General features: G+C 32.1%; 3 protein-coding genes across 6 annotated transcripts; all 3 read left to right on the top strand.

Annotated features, from left to right (window-relative positions):
• The first annotated feature begins 4,151 nt into the window (after window positions 1-4,151).
• On the top strand, window positions 4,152-4,888 carry LOC132174625 (heavy metal-associated isoprenylated plant protein 47-like). 2 transcript variants are annotated; one of them, XM_088514553.1, is made up of 3 exons: window positions 4,152-4,206; window positions 4,398-4,476; window positions 4,596-4,888. In XM_088514553.1, exons 1-3 carry the CDS (start codon window positions 4,201-4,203, stop codon window positions 4,886-4,888), a joined length of 378 nt encoding a protein of 125 aa, XP_088370679.1. In that variant the 5' UTR covers window positions 4,152-4,200. The 2 variants fall into 2 exon arrangements, with proteins under 2 accessions (XP_088370679.1, XP_059442241.2); XM_059586258.2 differs by lacking the exon at window positions 4,152-4,206 and having other exon boundaries at window positions 4,389-4,476.
• Window positions 4,889-10,045: 5,157 nt separating this feature from the next.
• On the top strand, window positions 10,046-10,891 carry LOC132176369 (heavy metal-associated isoprenylated plant protein 47). 2 transcript variants are annotated; one of them, XM_059588556.2, is made up of 3 exons: window positions 10,046-10,118; window positions 10,220-10,298; window positions 10,435-10,891. In XM_059588556.2, the coding sequence occupies exons 1-3, from the start codon at window positions 10,113-10,115 to the stop codon at window positions 10,734-10,736; spliced, it is 387 nt and encodes a 128-aa protein (XP_059444539.2). In that variant the 5' UTR covers window positions 10,046-10,112; the 3' UTR covers window positions 10,737-10,891. The 2 variants fall into 2 exon arrangements, with proteins under 2 accessions (XP_059444539.2, XP_088370678.1); XM_088514552.1 differs by lacking the exon at window positions 10,046-10,118 and having other exon boundaries at window positions 10,211-10,298.
• Window positions 10,892-22,938: 12,047 nt separating this feature from the next.
• On the top strand, window positions 22,939-23,784 carry LOC132176650 (heavy metal-associated isoprenylated plant protein 47-like). 2 transcript variants are annotated; one of them, XM_059588914.2, is made up of 3 exons: window positions 22,939-23,011; window positions 23,168-23,246; window positions 23,322-23,784. In XM_059588914.2, the coding sequence occupies exons 1-3, from the start codon at window positions 23,006-23,008 to the stop codon at window positions 23,630-23,632; spliced, it is 396 nt and encodes a 131-aa protein (XP_059444897.2). In that variant the 5' UTR covers window positions 22,939-23,005; the 3' UTR covers window positions 23,633-23,784. The 2 variants fall into 2 exon arrangements, with proteins under 2 accessions (XP_059444897.2, XP_088370900.1); XM_088514774.1 differs by lacking the exon at window positions 22,939-23,011 and having other exon boundaries at window positions 23,159-23,246.
• The last annotated feature ends 1,369 nt before the right edge of the window (window positions 23,785-25,153 follow it).

Raw genomic sequence — 25,153 nt, 5'->3', positions numbered from 1 at the left:
ATCTTGGCTGAGTCCAATGAATCCTAACAAGGCTGTGATTGATCTCAGCTTGTCTCGAACACTCAAGAACTCCGAAAATACCTATTCTAACCCTAAAACGGCTCTTTTAAGGGTTCTGAAATTTCAAAATGACCATCTTAGACATTATCTAAGGCCTCATATCTCAAAACCAAGCCTCTGTATTTCAAATATAGAAACTTATATATTTCAAGCAGGGTCTACAAGACTACAACTCAATAATCAAACAGAGGTAACTAACAAACCTCAACAACAATCCGGTCTCATCAAGACAAAATGTAGAGTTGGATTCTTAAAGCCGAATTACTTAAATCTTTGCTGTCTTTTTCTTTTTCTTCCAAAATGCCAGGGAGCCAGTTGAAGAAGAGGGTGAAAATCATGTAACCAACAAGTGAATTGGCTTCTACGTTCAATGGGATATTGCTGCATTTGCTTCTACGCATCAAGTGTATATATACCTATAAAATTGTAAAATTTGCTCTTATAATTGGTCTAAATTACAAATCGCTTTCTGTAATATAAAAAATAATTCAGAAGTCGTCTTTGTGGTAAGTCAAAATAACAATTTAATCCCTACAATCAAATTCCATCAAAACACTTGACAGAGTCCGTTAGTGTGCCACATCAGTACCAATAAAATGATGATACGTGTCACTTGCCACTTTTAATAAATATATATATATATATATATGTTAAAAATATAAAACTAAAAAAATTAAAAACCTAATATTTTTTTAAAAATAATATATAATAAGAGTAGGGGTGGCCTGCTAGTGGCTCGCAAAAATTAACGAAGGGGAAGAAAGAAAAACCTGGGTAATGATGATAAGAAGCCAAGGAAAGGAGAAAGAGATACTCCTTTTGATAAGAAGCCTTTATAATGTCAAATATATAGACTGCATAAGCTGCCAAGCTTGGCCTTTCCAAAAAATACAAAATCCAAAAAAGCACAAGAGGATTCTGAATTATTTTTCCTAAGATATGTTGGGGCTTCTAAGATTAAAAATAAATAAAAATGAATTAGATTAGAATGTCCACTAGCTTCGTACAAAATATACAGCACTTGGCGATCAGTCTTAGGGCTGTTAAATTGTTGCTTTTCGAGTTGGTGGGGAGTCCTCGACTCTGTACGTGCATGATGTTTTTATTTATTTATTTATTTTTCTTGCTAACCCACATAAAAAAAAAAAAATAATAAATAAAAAAGAAGAGAATAATGACGTTTTGTGAAAATTAATCCGAACTAGCATTCTTAGATCGATATTCCCACATCCTCAAATAATAGGGGAATATCTAATAAAAGAATTTTCTCAAGATCTTTGAGAATCTTGAAAGAGACTGCAATTTTTTTTATTTTCTTTGAATGAATAAAGAGACTGCAAATTAATTACCCAAATGGCTTGCAAGATAAACACATTGATCCCATTTAACGATGCTGGCAAGCAAAGAGAAGAGACAAAGAGAGAGAGAGAGAGAGAGAGAGAGAGTGAGAGAGAGAGAGAGATCGTGTGACTTTTATAGCCCACAAAATTTGTTGACTAATTGCCCTTTGTCGGACTTGAACAAAAAAAGATCTTCTGTCAACGATCGACGAAATGTATTAGAAGACTGAATTGTGCTAGGCGACACTTAATTATTAATTGTTGGTTAAAATATATAATCACAAAACTAAACGCCAAATCAAAATCATTGTACGTACATGATCATCCCCTACCACTTGGGTCTATCGTCACTGGTCACCCATAAAATTCAATCTAGTTGGGTAATTTTCTGGTGTGTGTGAGAAACTGTAAGTTAAGTACTAGAACAGTTGATCGAATGAAAGTATTTGCAAAGAAAAAAGAAAGCTTACAATTAAAAGATAAATGGAGACAAAGCCAAGGAGTCAAACTAAAAAAAGAAAAAGTCTTCTAATTATAGAAAACCTAAGGCACCTATATATGCCGTACATCCTTATTATTAATTTATTTAATAAGTTGCTGATCACTTGGCCAATCATGCATTAATCTTAATCGTCTATTTGAATTGAGTCTTTGATGGGTACGTAGTGTTTGCGAGAGATGGAGGAAGACTTCTAAGTTCTAACCCACCCTGCATCTTCAACAAATTAACAAAATATTTCACATATGAACGCATTACGCGTCCACTCTTTTTCCATTTGCATCTTTTTAATTTACTATTTATTTCACATTTTCGGTGCTTATAAACTTATAGAAAATGTCCACTTGTATAGCAAAATAAGAATATATTGAAGGGTTGGCGTTAGTTTGCCTTGAAATTGTCCAAGTTTCTGGAAGTACGAGGACCAGAATAATATTGGACTCACACATGCATGATACATAGTATACATGGTCCACTGATCACCAAACCTAATCTTGTGATGATGCATTAATTCTTGATACAATTAGTAGCAAGATCAAACTGAAAGTGTTGACCAGAGAATTTTTCATCTTCCCCCACAATTAATTATATTTGAAAGGTATTTTTGTCTTTTCACCTTTGTTTCAACCAAAATCTAGTCACTAGTAATGAGAGTAAAAACTAATTTTCTATGGAAATAAATTAGAGTGGTGAAATTAGAGAGCCATATATTCAATAAATATTATCCAGTCTGTTTTTAACCCAAGAGGACTCCGACTGCCTCTGTTGCATCAAGGGTCTCTTTAATTTAATTTATTATAGTACTGCAAAAGTGTACGTTTCAGTCGTTCCAAAAACTATTGAAAGCTGAATAAGAAAAGTCTTTTGTTGTTTAATTTGTCTATGTTTTTAATTCCAATATCGCCAAATTAACTACTGACAAAGATTCATGACATCAAAACAAAGCACGAGTGGGAAAAAAATGAATTTATAATGGGAAGTGGGAACATATTCTCGAGCGTAATTAACGGCGCGGACATTCGCGCGAATTAATCTTGCATGAAATATCAACTCAAATATCCATCATGATCATTTGACTTTACTACTCAAAGTGATCATGCTCCTTTTTTCCTTAACTAAAGACGCGTTGCAATAAGATTATTATATGGGGAAATTTCAAAGAAATTACAAGCTTTGAACAAGAGAAGCTAGCAATTGACTTCCAATTAGGGTTGGCCGGTAATTCATGTTAGCCTACGTGTTGGATTTAGGTCGTGCCAAGACATGAGTATAAGACTATATAGGTTAACACTAACCCGACTCATTTAATTAAATTGGTCAAATCTCTCAACCTCAACCCTTTAATTTTATATTGGATTCATATCAGGTTCACGGATCATGTTAAAAATTGCTAGCTAGCCATTAAGTTGCGTGTCAAGTTTGGATTGTGTTGATGTATGTGTATAACACTATATTGGCCAACCCTAACCCAACCCATTTAATCAAACGGGTCATACTCTTCAACTTGAACCCTTTAATTTCGTTTTGAATTTGGGTCAAAAATTGGCAGCATTTCTTCCAATGAAAGAAAGAGACTAGGGAAATCTTAATTGGTATAGAGGCAACAAAAAATAACAAAAACTATTTATGACGTTTATCAAATATTATGATTTATTTCTCTTTAATTTTGGGGAAAACATGATGATCTGGCTTAGCTCTCAATACTGACCCTAGCTTGTACGTAGTATATCATGATATATATGAGCTAATTCCTCTAAAATTAATATAGAAAGACATACAATAATCAATATGTGACCACAATACAATTAATGTACGTACATAATATAACCGAACATTAATTTCATTTCTAAAGTCCCAAAGGGGTAGCTCAATCAGCTGTAGATCACGCCTAATGAAGTAGAGGTCACTAGTTCGAATCTCCCATCCTCCTTCCCTTGTGTGGACACATTAAAAAAAAAAAAAAAAAAAAAAAAAATCATTTCTAGAGCAGGCATCCTTAATTACTTAAATCATACATCCCAAATCCTACAATCTCAACCATTCATTTTAAAACTACACGTGAGACGCGTTCACCATACATCCTTAAGTCAATAGTCTTCTGGTAGGCGTAAAATATATTTTCTCACCCTGGCGCCCAATTAGCAAGAACCATCAATCCTCCTCGATCTTATCCCACGCCTATAAATATGAACCTTGAATTATTTTTTTTTTTTCCCCATGCACACAGATCAAGCTCCCAAGAGTTCTCCCACGAAAAAGCCACTTCTAGCTTTCTTGTTCCTCTAATTCCTCTTCTAAAACATGAAGGTAAGAATCATTACACCTGCTACATTAATGTATACAACAAGCGAATTGTGAAACTTTGATTTTACTTAATTAATTTATACTTCTAGAAATTAAAACATGCAACAAATTAAAGCTTATGGCTTAGTAAACTAAATATTAAATATATAATATGCTTTTTTTTTTCTTTTTTTCTTTTTTATGTTATGGAGCAGCAAAAAATAGTTATCAAGGTGCAAATGAACAGTGATAAAAGCAGAACCAAGGCCATGAAGATTGCCGCAACAACAGATGGTACGTAATTTGTTTAATTTGTTTAATTTTTTTTTTTTTTTTTTTTTTTTAAGAAGTAGAGTACTGGATAATGGAGCTAGGTTCTTATTATAATATGTGTTATGTTATTCTACGAACAGGTGTGGTAAGCTCGGTGGCAATCGAAGGGTCAGAAAAGGATCAGTTGGTGGTGAGTGGGGAAGGTGTTGACTCAGCGAACTTGACCCGCTCGCTAAGGAAGAAGCTTTGCTATGCCACCATATTGAGCGTTGAAGAAGCAGTGATGGAAAAAGCAGATACTCCAAAAGAGACGACGGATGCTTCAGCAAGTGTTGTCAGCTCTTCACAGTTTCCTGCATATTATCAACCATTTCCCAACTATCATCATCAAGTCATCTACGATCCCTATCCAATTAACTGCGCCATCATGTGATCCAGATCCATCGTTGAATAATTTTGTTCTTTTTAGATTGGCCATCTTTTGGCCAATATTTAATGGTTGAAATAATGAATTATAAGCTACTGTTTTTAGATTCTAGCCACTTCACTGATTAGAATCTTGTTGAAACGTATCCTTGAGCTTACAATTGCAAGGAGGTTCCAGCTCGATCGATCTCCCAAATCAGCTGGAAATACACCTAAACAATGGTCCGACAAACTTGGTATATATGCGAATTAATTATTGGATTCAGCGATGGGCTCAACAAATTACGCAATCACTTTCAAGGCATAATCGCATGCCTAAATAAATAATTATATTGCACATATTATTTGCCAAGGAAAAAAATAATTTAAGAGACAGACTTCAAATTGAAAATATAAGAAAAAATGTAGCCTTAGACCCAACGTCTATGTTCACTTACATGGCTTAAAAGGAACCTTGAATGAATATTGAATGTATAAGAGGACTCGAACTTTGCACGTACTAATTATTAGTTTGACTCTAAAAATTTAATATATATATCTCGATATTCTTATAATATATATATATATATATATATATATTGATATTGATATTAAACATTAATGTTTAATGTTTTCATTGGAGGAGTAGTGGAGTACTCCGATCCTTTGAACGTAAAATTTTCTAATTTGCCTTATTCTCCGGGTTAATAAGATTTTTTTTCCCCAACTACCACAACAGGGGGGAGGTGGGAGATTGGTCGGCACAATGACTATGAGAGATCGAAATAAATTTCATTTGTGTGATATTAATTAGACGAGGGTATTTTTAACATTAATTGAAGAATTGTGGATTCCTATTTCCACAAAAAAAAAAAAAAAAGAAAAAAAAAAAGAAGATATTTTGTGGGAACCCTCAAATTCATAGGAATCTAATTAACGAGTTATGTAGTGGCCGAGTCAAGAAATTTTTCTTGGGTAGGCCAGATTGGAGGGGCCGGGAGAGACTAAATTAAGCTTAATTAAGCATTATTACACGAATCAAAAACATTTCAAACAACATACTTTTATACATAAATATTGTATTATGTTATGAACAACTTGTAACGGACTTTTCCTAACATTTAAACAGTCTATTTTCTAACCAAAAAAAAAAAAAAAAACAACAAATTAAAATTTTTTGAGAAAGCCCTGAATCTCAACGTGAAATTTTTTGAGATATACTTTCTCTAGCAAACTACTTATGACACAATTTTTTCTAACATCTACTCAATATAAAAATATATATAAGATTTGTTTTTAATAAAACAGATCAGCACATTTTAAATCAAACTATTACAGCAAAAAAAAAAAAAAACCCTAGTTACAAATTACAATAAATAATGTCGTACTCAATCTCACATTGGTTATTAATACAACTGAAACAAGGGTATACATAATTACAAATAAAAAGAAAAGATGCATTTATTCTGCGTACAAGAAGAACAGCAACACAAAATAGGAATATAAGGAGATTTCTTTTTTTTTTTTTTTTTTTTTTTTTTTTTTAAATTATTAAGTGCTTACATATATATATGGTCAAGTAATATATATATATATAGTATGCGCTCGTGTTGTAGCGGGGTTGAGAAAGAGTATGTTAGAGTATATTTGAATAACCCTAAAGTTAGGGATTTGATGAAGATTAGATTAGCCTAATTTAGGCGATATAATTATGATTTGATCACCTTAAATTAGGAGATTTGATTAAGATTATATTTATGTATAAGTTATATAAATAGAGCATTCCGTATTGTAAACAATTTATTCAATAAGAGCTTAATGTAGCCCTTGAGTTTTATCTGGGGATGTAGGTCATAGACCGAACCATGTAAAATATTTTGTGTCTATTTTATTTTATTTATGCTTTTATCTTATTTTCGCATTTGTTTATGAATTCTATCAGAGTACTGTTGATGTCTGTCTGGGTCCTTGCATAGTCGCATTAGGTAAAATAATAATGTATTATTATTAATATTATTATTTTAAGAGTTAAATATCTGAAGTCCTCAATCTTCCTGCAATGACTATAGAATTTTTCTGCTTTCATATTAGGAACCAACCAACCACTTGCTGTTTCCAACAATGAAGCTTTTCAGTAGTACATATGCGAGAGTACTACTGGAAGACCATGATACACTAGTTTGAAATCTTTGACTTTAGATCGATCATGTCTACTTTTTGTTTTGGGCGTTGGATCATGTTTGGTCCACGATATATATATATGGAGGATTCTTCCAAATAATTTCCTGCAAGCAGACAGAAAGAGTGATCGATCGAGGAGATCATTTTCATGTTCAGTGCACATAGATAACTATGAACACTAGTTGCTCGTGTCTATAGGAGTCAACAACAGTGTGGGCCCTTGTCTGACTTGTCAACCAGCCACCAGGACTGACATGTTAATTATATCCTAATTAAGTTTAATTTGTTTGCTTTGTTCCTCGAACATGTTGTCCGAGGACGCATTTCTTCTTTGGAATGTGTCGTAACTTTTCCTTAAAAAAAGATCGAGACGTGTGGGGTTCATTTGCTTTGTAAAAGTTGATCCTTTAATCTTAAACTTTTTGTAATAGGTAGGTCTACAATGTTTTTCTCTTTAATGATGATGATGAGTACTCTAATAATAAGAAATCCTCATGTCTGTTACATATATATTTAAAGTGACTTAATTAGAATCATATATTGTTTGGGTTCTAGAAAGTAACAGCAAAAAGAACGAGCTCGATCAACAAGTGAAATTCCTTCATGTTAAATCAACTTCCTAAGAGCTTAAAAATTACTTCAAAGAAAAAATAAATTAAAATTTAAAATTTTTATATATTGACTATTTTAATTGAAATGAAGGATAAAGTAGAGCACAAGAAGAGTATGTTAAATCACATTTATAATAAATTTTTAACCTAATAAATTTAATTATTTAAGATAATAAAGATAGTGCAGGAGCGTGCACATAGAGAAAGATCCATATATATATATATATATATATATATATATATATATATATATCTTCCATAAAGTAGAGCAATATTGGTCTACCTCACTAAAAGTATACATCCAATAGAACTTGTATTATCAACATCACTAGCTAATTAAATTGTGACAGCTCTCTTTACTAGGTAGGTGGAATGTGTTGCAATTATTGAAGGAAGTTGGGAGATGGCTTGGTTGTAGATCATTATTAATAAATTGCAATTATTGAACCTTGACAACATTTGTAACCAAATGAGAAAAAGTATTAGCCACATTATTCGTAAGGATTAGTTGATTTAGAATATATATGTGCGCGCGCGTAGTACTTAACATTTAAGCCTCGTTTGATTCGTGAAATGTATAGTCCATTAGACAAGGATTAACTATTACTGAAAATAGAAGAGTGTGAAATAGATTAACTATTCTTATTCTTTTGTTTGGTTGTAACTCTGGAATAGACTACCTAATCATATTTTTTCGTTTGGTACAATGCAATATGTTGATGAATAGAATCATATTGTGATCAAATTTTCAAAAATACCCTTATAATACAAATACAATTTATATTATTAAGAACTTTCATTCTTTTTAAAAAAAAAATATATATATATAAATAAATAACTTTATGATAATTTATTTTTCTTTTTTGTTCTTAATTATGTCAGGTATGTGGCTTTTTTTTTTTTTTGGCAATTATGCTACAAAATTATTTATATAAAAAATATATATATATATATATATATAGTTGGAGAAAACTGAATCAAACTCAATCTTGAAATCAAAAAAATATAGTTGGAGAATGTACAAAGAACCAAAAGAAATCAAAAAAATAGATTATATATTTGTATTTTATAAAAACCTTGCAAATTCTGTTTCTCCGTCAAAGAAATTATTAAAAAAAAAAATTGAGAAAAAAGAGATACAGAGAAACAAAATTAAAAAAAAAAAAGTACATAAATAAAAAAAACAGAGAAACGGGGAGAAGAAAATTAGAGAGAAACGGTACAGAGAATCAAAAAACATAATTAAAAATTAAAAAAAAAAAAGGTACAGAGAAGAGAGATGGCATAGAGGGAAAAAAAAAATTTGTTTGCACTTGTAGAAAAACTGTACCAGAAGAATCAGAAAGAAAATAGAAAGAGAGATAGAAAAAAGAGAGAGAACGAAATATAGAGACAAAGAAAAGAGAAACGGTTGGCTTAGCTAATCCTTTCATGTGGGATTCAGTTAATTGTATAAATTGCCACAAAAAACTTCACTTATGGGATTAAATTTAATTATCTCTCTGATTCTTCTACATTTCTCTCTCTCTCTCTCTCTCTCTCTATATATATATATATATATATCAAGTGGGGTTTTTTGTAGCAATTTATACAATTAATTGAATCCCACAGAAAAGGATTAGCTAAGCCACTCAAAAATGAGTGGCTTAGCTAACCCTGTGTGTATGAGATTAGTAGTCCCATGAGAATAGAGTGTTATCAAACAAATGACTAGTTCTACATAATGTTAGCTAGTCCAATTCAAAAGTTTATTTTGCAAACCAAACGGGACCTTATAAATATAAAAATAAATTAATACTCACTACTATATGCGAGTTTTTCATATTCTCAATATGAGACTAGGGTTATAGAATCTCGAGTAATTATCTAGCTATTTGGGCATGCAGTACATGCATGTGAGAGAGCCCATGTCCATGGGACTAATCACCTACAATTTATTTAAACATGTAAATTTCATACAAGACGGTATACTATTCAAATTACTGAAATTTTAATCCCCCTTAATGAGTTCCGTACAATAACTGACAATACCTTGCCACGATTATTGAAGACATCCATGTAAGTTGGATTCCCGCTATTTGAAATCAACAAGATATATGGTCGTCAATAATTTTTTTACAAGTAAATTTCCCGAACAGAGCATCATCCTTTCCTAAAATCTTACTTTCCAAATCCTACACAATCTTTAATCATTAATCTAATTAAACTCTTTTTTTTCAAAAGGGAAATGTGAGACACGTGGTCAACGGACTGAGTCAATAGACTTTTGCTGTCCGCGTAAAATAGACTTTCTGGAGACTGGAGCCCACCCAAGAATCACGCATCCTCCTCTTATCCCACGCCTATAAATGGATCTTCCCATTTATTTTTCTCCATATACAGAGTCACACAGATCGATTAAGCTATAAGCCCATAATCAGACGAAAGCCGCTGCTTAATTGTTGTTGCTTCCTCTTAAACATGAAGGTACGTAAATCTTTTTTTTTTTTACACCAAGAAAGCTCAATACAAGTGATTTCTCAAACTTGATCACCTAATTACAGTGTGTCTTTTATCTCATGCTGCAGCAAAAAATAGTTATCAAGGTGCAAATGAGCAGCGAAAAATGCAGAACCAAGGCCATGAAGATTGCCGTAACAGCAGATGGTATACTTCCCATCAAACTTAATATATATATATATATATATATATATATATATATATTTTAATTGGGTTGATTTTAAGATGTAGAGTACTCGATCGAGCTAGGTACTTATAATATATATGTTTATTCTATTTACAGGTGTGAGCTCAGTGGCAATACAAGGGTCAGAAAACGATCAGTTGGTGGTGAGTGGCGAAGGTGTTGACCCGGCTAACTTGACTTGCTTGCTAAGGAAGAAGCTTTGCCCTGCCACCTTATTGAGCGTCGAAGAAGTGAAGGAAAAAGGGGAAGAAAAGCCGGAGAAAAAACCGGAAGTTCATAGTTTTAGCTACTTGCCACAGTTTCCAGTGTATCATCAATTATATCAACCAAATCCCAACTACTATGTCTATGAAAACGCCTACGATCCGTATCCAGCAGATAACTGCTCCATCATGTGATCGTACGCTGATTTCCCTCTCCTTCAATCAATCCCTGGCCCCAGCAACCTTTGTTTCTGTTAAGTTTGGCGCACTATATATGTTGCTTCTAGTGTCACCTTGGAGCGTACGTGTTAGATTAAAGGTCTTTTGGCCATTGGCTGGAATAACAAATAAGCTAGTGTTTTAGCAACTGTTTTATATTCTAGTTAATTCATTGTTTAGATTAATTTGTTTAATCATTTAAAAAAATAAAAGAAAGTCACATAAACATAGTATAAAATGGGTGTGATAAATGATTTCCGACATCTAGCTAATAGCCACCATATACACGGGTTCCGGCTTTCCCAAATCAGCTAGAAATACACCAAAACAATATTGGTCCGACAAACTTGGAATGCCAATAATATTATTGTAATATTGGATTCAGCGATGGGCTTTGCTGGTACCGGCTGAACAAATTAGCCATTTTCAATGCATAATCGTAGGCTTAACTATATAATTATATTGGGGGGAAAAAAATTAGTATAAGAGACACAGACTTTAAATAAAACAGTAATTCACGTTGAAAATATAAGAAAAAATGTACGTATAGCCGTAGGTAGATACAACCACCATTTACGTCGACCATATTTACTTGAATGGTTTGAAAGGAACCTTGAATGATTTCAGGTCACGTATGGCAGACTTTAAATTGAACTTTACAAACGTAGTATATATCCAAAAATATGATTTATTTATTTATTTTTATTTATTTTATATGTTTATCAGGATATTCTTATTATAATCTAATGTCCAAAAAACAGGGGAGATGGGAGATGGGTCGACATAATGAGAAAGAGATATTAGATGATGAGGAGGGTAATTTTTTTTTAACACTGAAGAAATTAATGTGGATTCCTATTTCTACCAAAAAAAAGAAGTTATTTTGTGGGAACCCGGAAATTCATGGGAATCAAATTCTCCTGATCAGTCCGAAGTCTAAGAACAGAACTTTTTGGACATAGACTTTCTCTACCAAACAACTTGTGCCACAAATTTTTTTTCCAACAACAACATATACTCAATATAAAAATTAAATATAAGAATTTTTTTTTTTAATAAAGACATCAGCACATAGGGGTGCAAAGGCGGTTACGGTTAGCGGTTAGTGGCAATAACCGCTAACCGTAACCGCCCTAGCGGTTAGTAAATTTCACTAACCGCAACCGCTAACCGCCTAGCGGTTAGCGGTTAGCGGTTAGTGGCCGGTTAGCGGTTAGTGAAATAGATAACCGCCCGCTAACCGCTTTTTTAAAATTGGGCTTTTTTTTTTAGGCTTTTTTTTACCCTCATTTTTTTTCTTGTATTTTTAATATCTTCTTGGGCCCAATTGCTATAAATATTTGAATTGTCATTGGATCATATGATTAAGTGTTGATCTTATAAACTTACAAACAAACAAAAATACTTCAATTGTAGTTATAAGTAGCACATTGTTTAATCCAATGTCAATTACTTAATTTGATATTATATGAATCACATTGTCATTGTCATTGTACATGAATAATTGATTAAGTATTGGAATTGTAATTGGATCATATAGTTAAATATTTATCTTATACATTTATATTATTCAATATGCATATACTATAACTATAAGCAATTATATATATATATATAAAATTCAAAATTGTTCAAAATTGTTAATTTTCTTTTTTTTTTTTCTTTCAAAAAATGGTTAAATTTCTTTTTCTAAAAAATGTTCAAAAAATACATTAATACTTCAATTGTGATTATAAGTAACACATTGTTGAATCTAATGTCAATTACTTAATTTGATATTATATAATCATATAGTCTCATTAAATTATATCATACGATTCATATGATTAATTATTTAAATTCTTATCATATTTACTTATAATCTTTTTTCTTTGAATTGAACTTAATATCTAATGGTAAATGGTAATGTTCAAACTCCTAAATCCTAAATTCCTAAAGTATCTAATAATGCTTTAATTAAATTGTAGACTTGTAGTTATAAGTAACATATTGTTTAATTCAATTGAATCAATTGTGATTATCATTGTACATGAATCATATGATTAACTTGTAGACTTATGACTTATGAGTTATGTCATATTATATATGTATTATTTATTATTATATAATCATATGATTTAATGATCAAGTCATCATGTGATATAATCATATCAATTATAGTGATAATATATAAATTACTAAAATTGTAATGATAATACATTAATACTTAAATTATGTTTATAAGTAACACATTGGTCATTGTTTAATCCAATGTCAATTACTTAATTTGATATTATACGAATCATATTATCATTGTACATTAATAATATGATTCACTTGAAGTCTTGAATAAAGTATTTGAATTGTCATTGAATCATATGATTAACTATTGATATTATACATTTATATTATTCATATACATATGTAGACTTATATAGACTTATAGGTTTATAACATACATTGGAAATAAGTCTCTAGATATTTAATTGTTGTATTAGTATGAATTAGTATACTTATGAGTTATGTCATATTATATATGTATAATTTGTTATTATATAATCAAATGATTTAATAATCAATCTCATGTGATATAATCATATAAATTATAGTGATAATATATTAATACTCAAATTGTGATTTAATTATTTTTTAAAAAAAGTTGTGATTTAATGATTAAGTGATTATATGATATAATCATATAAATTATAGTGATAATATATTAATACTCAAATTGTGATTTAATTATTTTTAAAAAAAAATTGTGATTTAATGATCAAGTGATTATGTTATATGTATAAATATTTTTATAATTGTAATTATAAAAATATATTATATAAAAAGGCGGTTAGCGGTTAGCGGTTACGGTTAGTAGACCCAATAACCGCTAACCGCTAAGCGGTTATGGCGGTTAGGCGGTTAGCGGTTAATGCGGTTAAACGGTTAGGCGGTTAGGCGGTTGGCGGTTATAGCGGTTAGCGGTTAGCGGGCGGTTAAAAACCGCCCGCCTTTGCACCCCTATCAGCACATTTTAAATCAAACCATTACTGCAAAAAAGAAAAAAAAAAACTAATTACAACAAAAGATGCTTCACAATATTGGATAAAATTATTACAAATGAAATAAGGGTACACATAATTACAAATAAAAAAGAAAAGATACATTTATTGTACAAAAAGAAGAGCAAAATAAAATAGGAATATTGAGAAATGTTATATATTAAGCATTCTCAAGTCTCAATCCCCCAACATTCTCTTTAATTTCTTCTTTTGTTTTTGGGTTTCTATGTAACATATGGGCAAGTAGTACTAATCAAGTGCGTGGGCGTGTTGTAAGGAGATATGAACCATCGGAAGTCCTCAATCTTCCTAATGGTGCCGACTATAGAATTGTTGTGGTTTGAGATTAGGTAGGAGCCAACCGACAGGAATTTCTGTATGGTTACCTGACTTCCTCTTTCAAACAATGAAGCTAGCTAGCTGCAGAGGAAGAGGTCCAATTTGAAAGCTTGGACGTCGGAATCGATCAAGTCAACTTTTTCTTTTTGGAGTCAGATCTTGTCCACTTGTGTAGCTCCATCACTAATTTCGAGGATCCTTCCAAATCTTTTCCTGCTGCCTGCATAATAACTAGATCATGTCCCACTTGTATTCGTGTCCTTAACTCTTTCACTGTTTCACAGTACTATTACAAAAAATGTTTGACAATTTTTGACGTGTTAGGAGGTTTGAAAGTTAAAATTTTGAGTATCAAAAATAGAAATTTTTTAACGTATTACTTTTAATATGTAAATAATTTTTAACATATTAAAAAGTGGTACGTCAAAAAAACTTCTTGATGTGTCAGAAAATTTTTCTAACGTGATAGGAGTGGCACGTCAGAAAATTTTCTAACGTATTAAAATTAATACGTTAGTAAATTTTAAAAAATTATTAAAAAATAATAATTTTTCTTTTTAAAAATTTTTTCTTGAATTTTTTTTCAATTAAAAAATTTATTAATTTAAATTATTTTTCAATTAAAATAATTTTTTTAAATTTTTTTCACCAATTTCTTTTCTCCATTAATTTTCAAAAACCGAAACCCAAAATATCTTCAAAAAATCAAAAATTCAAATTAAAAAATTAACTTGAAAAATCAAAAGGAAAATATTAAGGTCACAACATAAATCCAACTTATGGCCAACTTCTCTCTTAAGTGTCATTTAAAAAAAAAAAAAAAAAAAAAATTGTTAAGAGAGGATTTTGGAATTTTGAAAACTTGGGAAAAAAAGACAATTTGTTTGGTTTAAAATTCAAATTTTTTTACACATAAGAGAGAAGTTGGTCATGAGTTGGATTTGTGTTGTATTCGTATCAAACCTCCAAATCAAAAACCCAAACGTCAAACTCAACAAATCTTCAAAAACCCAAAAATCTTCTTATCTTCTCCTCTTCCCCACCCACCCACCCCCCCCCCCCCCCCCCCCCCCTTTTTTTTTTTTTTTTGGCTTCTCTTCTTCTTCTCTTCTCCTTTCCTTTTTTCTTCTGCTTTTCTCTTCTCTTCTTTTTCTCTTCTCCTTTTCTTTTTATTCTTCCCTCTAGAGGAAGCTGGCCGTGCAGAGAGAAGAGTTAAGAAATAAGAAAGATGCAACAACAATATTCAAATCAAGAACTTGTTAGTCAGATAAGAAGGGAAAGTAGTTAAAAATATTGGATTGGAGTAGAACACCATAAGTTCTATGCGAAGTCGTCCTGGGCAGTAGATGATACAAAAAAGAGAACATATTTGCTCTGTTCCAGGGGAGAAAGAGAGAGAGACCGGATTGAGAGAGGAGAGAGAGTGTGGGGAAATAAAAGAAGAGGATAATAATAAATAATAAGAAGAGGGAAAAAGTTGAATATCCCGCTCATTTTTTTAGTGACGTGCCAACATTTTACCACGTTAGAAATTTCTGACATGGTAAACTAGCACGTTAAAAATTTTTGACGTTGCATTTTCACACATCAAAAATTTCTGACATGTTAAAATACCACGTCAGTAATTACTGACCTGCCATCTTTGTCACATCAGAAAATCGTATACTGTAGCCACGTCAGAAATTGATTTTTTTTTTTGGTAGTGTAGGTTTATGCATACTTGAGAGAAGCCTATGTTACAACACCGATGTCTCCGTCAACTAGTAGTTTGATTGGGTCCGGCCCCGGATAACTCACACCGATGTCTCAATAAGTATAATAATAATCATCAACTAGTAGTTTGATTTGGTCCGACCGCGAATAGTGCACATAACTAGTGACATTGTTGTTCCATTGTGACCACCATGCGTACATTGCGGTGTTGGTGACTTATCTGGTACATTAGATTTGAGTGGTAAAAATATAAACATAAACATAAATTGGGACCATAGGGGTCATGCGAGTATAATGGTAGCCCATGACTAAACTCATGTCATACGATATAATTACTTTTAGTCTTTTACATGCATTGAATGATAAATACTTACACGAAGTTTTGTACATTTCCCACATTTCATATTCTTAATGTTGAGTTTGCATTGTTACAAAATGTTTTCATGCAAGTAATAAAAAAAAATATATATATATCCATGTTTCGTATACCAAAACATTATACCACAAAAAGATGATAACCGTATGATCAGCTTTAGCCTTTACTCACATTGATCGTAGAGATTACCTTGAGAACCGTCCCCGAACACTTTCAACAACATTCTTTGTGAAAAACCCTAATGTTAGAAGGTTTTATTGGACCAAACACCTATCATAGAACCCAAAAACTGACAAAACGGGGTGCCAGAATAGGGCATAATTGATTTTGGCTATGGTGATCGATACTGGGCTGAGGCAGGATCGATCTTGACGGCCAGAGATTTATCTTGGCTGAGTCCAATCAATCCTAACAGGGTTGGGATCGATCTCAGCTCGTCTCGAACACTCAAGAACTCTGAAAATACATATTCTAATCCTAAAAAAGGCTCTTTTAAGGGTTCTGAAATTTCAATAGGACCATCTCCAGCAATAAGAGGTATTCGACTTAATTAAAAAGCACAATTCTCTATTTTAGCTACTCATTTTTTAATGCCAACTCCAACAGATTTTTCATTTCATTATCTATTTCTTTTTAAATATTAGTTTTTAATCTTTCTTTATTATTTTCTTTGAGGGAGGGAGAGAAGAGAGAGAAACTTTGAGGGAGAGAGAGAAAAAATATTAAAAAAATTGAACATTGTGCATTTGTGCTATAGTGAATAGCAAAAAGTTGCTATTCATTGTAGCAAAATATGTAGTTTACATACTCTGGAGGTAATCTACTGGAGACGAAAATGTGCTCATAATAACTATATCTCAAAATAGCTACTCTGCTGGAGATGCTCCTCGTATCTCAAAACCAAGCCTCTGTATTTCAAATATAGAAACTTATGTATTTCAAGTAGCGTCTACAACTCAATAATCAAACCCAAGCAAGTAACAAACCTCAACAACAATTAATCTGGTCTCATCAATTCAAAATGTAGAGTTGGATCTTTAAAGCTGAATCACTTAAATTTTTGTCTTTCTCTCTTTTTCTTCCACTCTTATTGTTTTCAATTCTACTTTTAATCCTTCCAAAATGATCTTTGTCTTTGTCTTTCTCTCCTTTTTTTTTTTTTTTTTTTTTTTTTTCTCTGCTGTTATTGTTTTCAATTTTACTTTTAATCCTTCCAAAATACCAGGGAGCCGGTTGAAGAAGAGGCCAGGTAAAAATCATGTAACCAACAAGTGAATTGGCTTCACTGAGTGGCCAAAGTCTGGGAGAGGAAGCAAAATCCAAGTTGAATGGTTCTCCGGGTTAGGTAAACACATACACATGGGTATATGGATCAAAATGTCTCGGCCCAAAAAATACGAGTGTTGCTACGATCCGATCAACATAGGCCATGTTGTGTCAACTATGGCCCAGATACCCCTCAATGAAATGGGAATTATATATAGCCCATAAGGAACTCTAGGCTAAGGGTGAAATCCGTACAAAAATAAATAAGACGGTAATGTCGGATTCAAATCGGGTGAGTTAAACCTATTGGGAGCACATGAATTGGGCATATGACGAAGGAAAGATGTAGACACCAAGAAAGTCAATGTGGAAAATATATGTGTAAACAGTTCAAGAGAGACTGTCATATATATGAAAAAGGTAATTAAAGGGAAATTTCAATTGTCATTATATGGTTCTATGCAAATTATTGTATTAAACTATATATATTTTGGTTTAATGTTTTTGTCTTGTAATTGATCTTGTAACTTTTTTGATGGGTTTGTTTGTATTCAAGTGGAAATAAATATATTGTTTAAAGAATCACACATAAATTATATATGGAAGAAAGAGCTATGCATCAAGTGTATATATATAAATGTCAATGTGAAAAAATATGAAAGTAGAGTTGAGAGAGAGCATCATGGAGAAAAGTCAAGGAAATTTTCAATTTTTATTATATATATATATATATATATATATATATATATATATATATATATATATATACAAAGACTAAATCAACTTAATTGCTACAAGACTAAGCAGCGTCGGGGTGTGTTGAAGTCAAAGTCATCAATATCATTCACTTTTGTCAACTTATGACATGCTTTGAACTAGTCTCTGATTAATTAACATAATACATTCAATTAAGGAGTAACCTTCCTTAGTACGCGCACATGAAACAGGTTGACTTTGGGTTTCATTAATTGAAAACTATAAAAGTTTCTTTTTACTAATAGACTAAGCAACAAAAAATAAAAATGAATAAGATTAGTATATCCACTAGCTTCCTAAAAATTAAGTATACAGCAGTACTTAGCGATCAGTGTTAGGGCCGTTAAAATTGTTGCTTTCCGAGTTGGTGGGGAGTCCTCGACTCTGTTCGTGCATGACGTTTTTATTTATTTATTTTGCTAACCCACATAAAAAAAAATAAAATAAAAAAATAAATAAAAAAGAAGAGGATAATGACGTTTTGTGAAAATTAATCCGAACTAGCTAGCTAGCATTCTTAGATGTTCCCACGAACATCCTCAAATAATAGGAGAATATCTAATAAAAGAATTTTCTAAAAGATCGATCTTTAATTGAGGATCTTGAAAGAGACTGTAATTTTTATTTATTTATTTATTATTCTTTGAATGAATAAAGAGACTGCAAATTAATTACGTACTCAAATGGCTAGCAAGATATATGAACACGTACATCGATCCGTAGATCAAGTCCTACAACCCAAACCGATCAATGATTTTAGAATTAATCTTTTTAACTTTCAGATGATGAGGAACAATGCTGAGCGGTACTTGACAGGATATTTTTAACAAATGAAGCTTTCACATTAATTACGCGCGCAACAACAGAAGAGGTCCACTTTCAACTTTCATGCTTATGAAACAAGCCAAATAGACGACTAAAAAACAAAACAAAACTAAACTAAACTGATTGTACGTCTTGCATCCAACAACTAATTAAGGTTTTAATATTTGTAATTCCCGATTGTTTTTTTTTCAAATAAGAATCAAAATAAATAAATAAAGAAAGAAGAGGGCAAGTAGGCACGTGTGCATCAAGACTAGTAGGTGATCATGCATGCATGTGTGCATCACCATTAAGCATGAATCTTCTCAACTTCAACGATCATCTACATCTAACATCTCCTTTCTGAACCATAACGTACGTAATGTAGTCTAAGTGTTATGACATGGCGGTAAACGGTACTTACAGAGAATTATGGAATTAATACATGTTTTAAATCTTACTAGCTACTTCAATTGATCATAGGTAGAAATCTTGATTGGGTGCAATGAGATTAATTATATGTTTAACGGATATAGTTTATGTGAGAGAGTATTCGAATTCTATCATTTTTTATAGGAGTTCGAACACGTGTCCAAGCGTCTGTCAAATCTGACGTGGCCATTTTTTTTAAAAAAAAAAAAAAAATTGAAGAAAAGAGATATTAAATGGAAATCCAAATTTGAAATATTAGCACTAAATTCGAGGTATTAGCATCAAATTTGAGGCATTAGCACCAAGTTAAGGATGATCAAATCCCTTTTAGGTGATACAAATTCCTAAAGGGTTAACCTTTCACCCTTAAATTTTAGTTTTAAATCCAAAAACAAGTTTTGAAACATTAAAAATTAAATATTAATTTATAGAAATTTAACTAACCAAAAAAAAAAATATATACAAATTTTTTATTATTATTATTATTTTAATATATGTCTTACGTGCATAGCAGGACTCCATTAATTGTACGTACATGCAATCAACAACTCTAGGCTCTAGCTCGTTCAATCCGAATCCCATTTAAAAAAATAAATAAATAAAAATAAGATAAAAAAATCAATTTCTACTGCCACGTGTCAGATGGCACTGTAACTAAAACAGTGCCGTTCCAGCTACAGTGCTGGCCTGTTCCGTTGGCAAACAGAGCCATTTTTATAGTCCACAAAATTGGTTAACTAACTAATTGCCCTTTGTCGGACTTGAACAAAAAAAGATATTTTCTGTCAACGATCGACGAAATTCATGTATTAGAAACCTAAATGCCAAATGAAAATCAATGTACATGGCCCCCTACCATGCACGTGGGTCTATCGATCGTCACTGGTCACCCATTAAATTCAATCTAGTCGAGTAATTTTCTGGTGTGTGCATGTGAGAAACTGTAAGTCAAGTACTAGAACAGTTGATCGAGCGTTGAGATAGACGATGAAAGTATTTGCCAAAAAAAAAAAAAAAAAGCTTAGTAAGAGAGTTTGTCAAAATAAGCGAGGTGAAAATAATTCTGAATTTTTAATACTTAAGTCAGTATATGTATAATTTAAAAGAAATAACCCTAAATGAATTCTCGAGTACAAACCCTCACAAGCAGTGGAATTTTATTTTTTATTATTATTTTTTGTTGTGATGAGCCTCCATGTAGGCTACTCCATAGACCCAACACTGTACTTACAATTAAAAGATAAATCGAGACAAAGCCATGCAAGGAATCAAACTAAAAAAAGAAAAAGTCTTCTAATTAGACAAAACCTAGGGCATTCACCTATGCCATAAAAAATAATAAATAAATAAATAAAGGGTCTAGACCAAGGACTTAAACTAAAACCACATGTTTTATATATATATATATATATATATATATATACATTTTTAGGATAACTGATAGTTTAACATGGCATCAGAGTCAAATGTCATGGGATCGAACTTTGACTCCGTCAAATCCACCTCCCATTTAAATTAAATATTCCACTCGTTGGGCCTCACTTATTAAAAAGAAGTTTGAGCCCACACGTGAGGGGAAGTGTTAAAGCAATGGATAAATAATTAAATTTACCTCTTCCTATCAGCGGATCGAAAATTACAAGTGAACTTAATTTATTCAAACACATCCATATTATTAATTTATTTAAGTTGCTTATGATCACTTGGAAATCATGAGATCTGAATCGGCTATTTGAATTGAGTCTTTGATGGGTAGTATTTGCGAGAGATGGAGGAAGACTTCTAATCCGCACGTCTTCAACAAATTAACAAAGGATTTTCACATATGACCGCGTTACGCGTCCACTCTTTTTCCATTCGCATCTTTTTAATTTACAATTTATATCACATTTTCGGTGGTTATAGACAATGACCACTTGTATTAATTGTAATATATATATATATATATTGAAGGATTGGCGTAGCCGGTTTGCTTTGAAATTGTCCAAGTTTCTGGAAGTACGAGGACCAGAATAATATTGGACTCATACATATATGATACATAGTACTACATGGTCCACTCACCAAACCTAATCTTATCATTCATTAATTCTTGATACAATTAGTAATAAGTCTGGCTTATATATTCTTTTTATTGAAAAATATATTCAGCGAGATGATTTCATGCCTTTGACTTGTACAAAAAATCAGTGACAACAATAGCGGCTTCCAGCAGTTTCTGGTAGCTAGGAGATTCCGATGATTTCCGGCGACTGAACTAGTTGTGGCTAATAATGAATTACAAGAGAGAATGTACGAGAAGGTGAAGCTCAAAGAAGGTTTTCTTAATCAATTGAAAGTGTTTTTCATTTAACCAAAATCTTTGATCGTACTAAACACCAGAAAATAGGAAAACTTTTTTTCATAAAAGGTTTATGTCGAAATTAACAAACAGAGCCATAATATAAAAGAAAGCTTGAGAAAGCTTTTGACACTCTATTTGTGGAAAACGTTTTTGAAAGTATGTTGTATTAGAGTGTTGCGGCCAATAAAGAATGCTACATAAAAAATTTGCTCTCTTTCTTTTTGATTTTCTGAGTATACTATGGTGAGGTATTTAGATTGTGATAATGTGGGTATCACAACGCTCATCCCTATCTTTGCATCCCTAAGGGTTTGTTTTGGTCAGAGGATAGATTTTTCGATCCGTGTGATTGACTACATCAAACAATTTTCAAATATATAAGAGGCTTTCCCGTTTAATTTTCAACTTTCTGCTAGGGTCAAGCTTTCAAAGGGTAGGGAGTAGGACTAAGCATTTAATTTGTAGGGCCAAACTATTAATGTTTTTTGGTCCAAATACAACGTTACTGTAGCAAAACTATTAATGGTTTTTTGTTCAAACTATTAAAAGATCAGGGCAAGCAGTAAAAGATTCTCAAATTACGCGATTTTGACTATTTGTAAGTATTAAAACGCTTGAAAAATATTATATATTAAAAATGTGATATATTACAGTGTTGAGAATTGAATATATTTTCACCGAGTTCTTGCTCCCTATGTTGTAAAAAAGTTTTGCATCAAAATTTGTTTTTTTTAATTTTATGAATAACAAGTGTCGATATAAAAGTGAAAATGAAGCCGGCCTTATGGGAGGGAAATTCTTTTCGATTATCTTAATAACATGCCACTTTTTTAATAGGTAAGATTTTGATGATCGAAAATGGTTTAAATTACATAATTTAAGAATATACAATTTCTTTAAAATGGTAGAAATCCTCGTCCCTTCAAGCCCTCCTCCAACCCTACAACTCCCGACAATTATCAAAGGTCATTCATAAGATATAAACGCGTGGATTGACTTGCTACACAAAAATATTTTAGGGGTCGAGCTTAGTCAACGAGTAATCTCCACCACGTGTACGTATATAAAAAGCCCTACAACTTCTTAAGTTCTCCATAGACACATATTAAGATTCCCAGAGACAGACTACTTCGATCTCCCACGAAAGCCACTCCTTTCTGGTTATTGCTTCCTCTAAAACATGAAGGTACAATGCAATTGTATATGTGCAACACATGCCAATTGGTTTTACTTTTAGTTCTAGAAAACATGCATCAAATGCTTTGATATCTATATATATATATTTGGGTTTAGTAAATTAATTAGTATATGCTTTTTTTTTTTTTTTTATCTTATGGTGCAGCAAAAAATAGTTATCAAGGTGCAAATGACCTGTGGAAAATGCAGAACCAAGGCCTTGAAGATTGCCGCAAAAACATATGGTAATAATTATTAGCATCAAGCTCAATACTTTTTTCAGGTTAATTTTGAAGATACTTATAAAATTTAATCAATAGGTGCGATCTCGGTGGCAATAGAAGGGTCAGATAAAGACCAGGTGGTGGTGATTGGCGAAGGTGTTGACTCGGCTAATTTGGCTTGCTCGCTAAGGAAGAAGTTTTGCTATGCGGCAATATTGAAGGTGGAGGAAGTGAAGGAAAAGAAGGAAGAGAAGGAAAAGAAGGAAGAGAAGAAGCCACCGGAGCCGAAATGTCCAACGTTCTCCATGTGTCATCAATATCCGCAATTTCCTATGTACTGTGAGCCCATGTACTGTGAACCCGTCCGTGGTCCCTATTCGAGTGACGGCGGCTGCTTCATCATGTGATTCATATTTTCTTATTATTTGCAACCTTAGCCGATTTATATATATATGTGTGTGATTTTTCTCTTTGTTAATTTCTCTCAAGTTTTGTTGCTTTTAGTGTCACAGATTATTGTAATATTTTTTGGTCTCTTGGCCAATGGCTGAAATAATTATGAATAATCAAACTGGGGTTTATGTTCTTTAAACAAGAATATCTATTGAGGAATTTGATATTAATCCATGAGCCAGAAGCAGCTATATATGGACTTGCTGATATTCATCAGTTAATTAATAAACAACTAAAAAGAATATTCACTTTCAGAGCATAACCGTAGGAATATTAGTAGGGACAATGGAGGGCTCTAGAGTGTAGCCGCCCCCCCAAAGTGGGCCCACTAATAGCGCAGAAAACGATCTGTTCTTCCATGGTATCACTCCAACAAGTACTCCTAGGTAGTGGCATCCAGGCTTCCAGCTAAATATTTATACATTCATTTAATTTAATTATCTCATACAATTTAAATCACATATATAAGTTTGATGACGATGGTGGTGAACATCAGCTTCAAGCCTTCAACGACTTAAATCTGTGAAAAAAAACAGGAAGAAATGAGACAAAAAAAGTCCTTTGTTGAGTTACTATATATGATTTATTTAGTTTGCCAGCGAACCCACTAAATAAAGAAAGCAAGTTTTGGGTAAAGTACGCCATTACCAAACTCTTGATAAGAAATTAGCCTGTTAAACAATTATTTTCTTCTTTATCAATGATATTGTTAGCGTATATAGTTGATGATAGGCCCACCAAGAAGACTTCTATAGACAGAAAACAAGCAAATGTGACTTGTCTGAAGTGCTGACAAGAAATACTTTGATCTTAAGTTAATGATAAATTCTTAAAAGAAATAGAAAACTATAAAGTTGAAAGGGCTTGTGCCTCTTATTTGTAGGGAATGCGGTGCAATAACATGGGTCATTTGGAGCCATCAGGTTAGGGAACACACTGTCAATACAAACGGCTTTCCCTATGACATATAACATCTTGTCGGTACAGATTACCTTGCTTGACAGTCAAATATCCTTAGTACGAATTAACCTGCATGGGTACGTGTGTATGTGACAGACAAGTTGTAATTAAAGACATGGATAATGACCGACAAACATTTTCTACCAAGTTGATAACGGCACCTTTTAGAAGGTGATGTGCACTGTTCACAATTCACCTTCTAAAAGGTGTCGTTTTAGCTAAAATGTAGCATTTTCTCCACATTTTCACTGTTCAAACGACATTATTTCAAATTCCAGTCTATGCAATTGTTGTCAGTTTGAAAAAGTTACTATTTAAACGTTACTAATTTAATAATGGCGTTGTTTGGGCCAAAAAGTCACTAATAAGGGAATTTTTGTAGTGCTCGTTAACAAAGACAAACAACATTAATCCTTCCCTTTTTCCTTTGTATTGAGTAGGAAAAAAAAAAAAAAAAAAAAACAGAAAGTTTAATTTAGTCATTTAATTAGCTGTAAAAGAACAAAAACGACTAT

Source organism: Corylus avellana, chromosome 3, assembly GCF_965113065.1.
Source record: "Corylus avellana chromosome 3, dhCorAvel1.hap1.2, whole genome shotgun sequence".
NCBI lineage: Eukaryota > Viridiplantae > Streptophyta > Magnoliopsida > Fagales > Betulaceae > Corylus > Corylus avellana.
This window is presented reverse-complemented; position numbering and strand designations above follow the sequence as displayed.

What these genes read in the sequence shown, in the direction of transcription:
- LOC132174625 (XM_059586258.2), top strand. Translation starts at nt 4,389, where the DNA reads ATGGAGCAGCAAAAAATAGTTATCAAGGTGCAAATGAACAGTGATAAA. An exon ending in GATTGCCGCAACAACAGATG is followed by an intron (nt 4,477 to 4,595) that starts GTACGTAATTTG and finishes TTCTACGAACAG; the next exon opens with GTGTGGTAAGCTCGGTGGCA.
- LOC132176369 (XM_088514552.1), top strand. Translation starts at nt 10,211, where the DNA reads ATGCTGCAGCAAAAAATAGTTATCAAGGTGCAAATGAGCAGCGAAAAA. An exon ending in GATTGCCGTAACAGCAGATG is followed by an intron (nt 10,299 to 10,434) that starts GTATACTTCCCA and finishes TTCTATTTACAG; the next exon opens with GTGTGAGCTCAGTGGCAATA.
- LOC132176650 (XM_088514774.1), top strand. Translation starts at nt 23,159, where the DNA reads ATGGTGCAGCAAAAAATAGTTATCAAGGTGCAAATGACCTGTGGAAAA. An exon ending in GATTGCCGCAAAAACATATG is followed by an intron (nt 23,247 to 23,321) that starts GTAATAATTATT and finishes TTTAATCAATAG; the next exon opens with GTGCGATCTCGGTGGCAATA.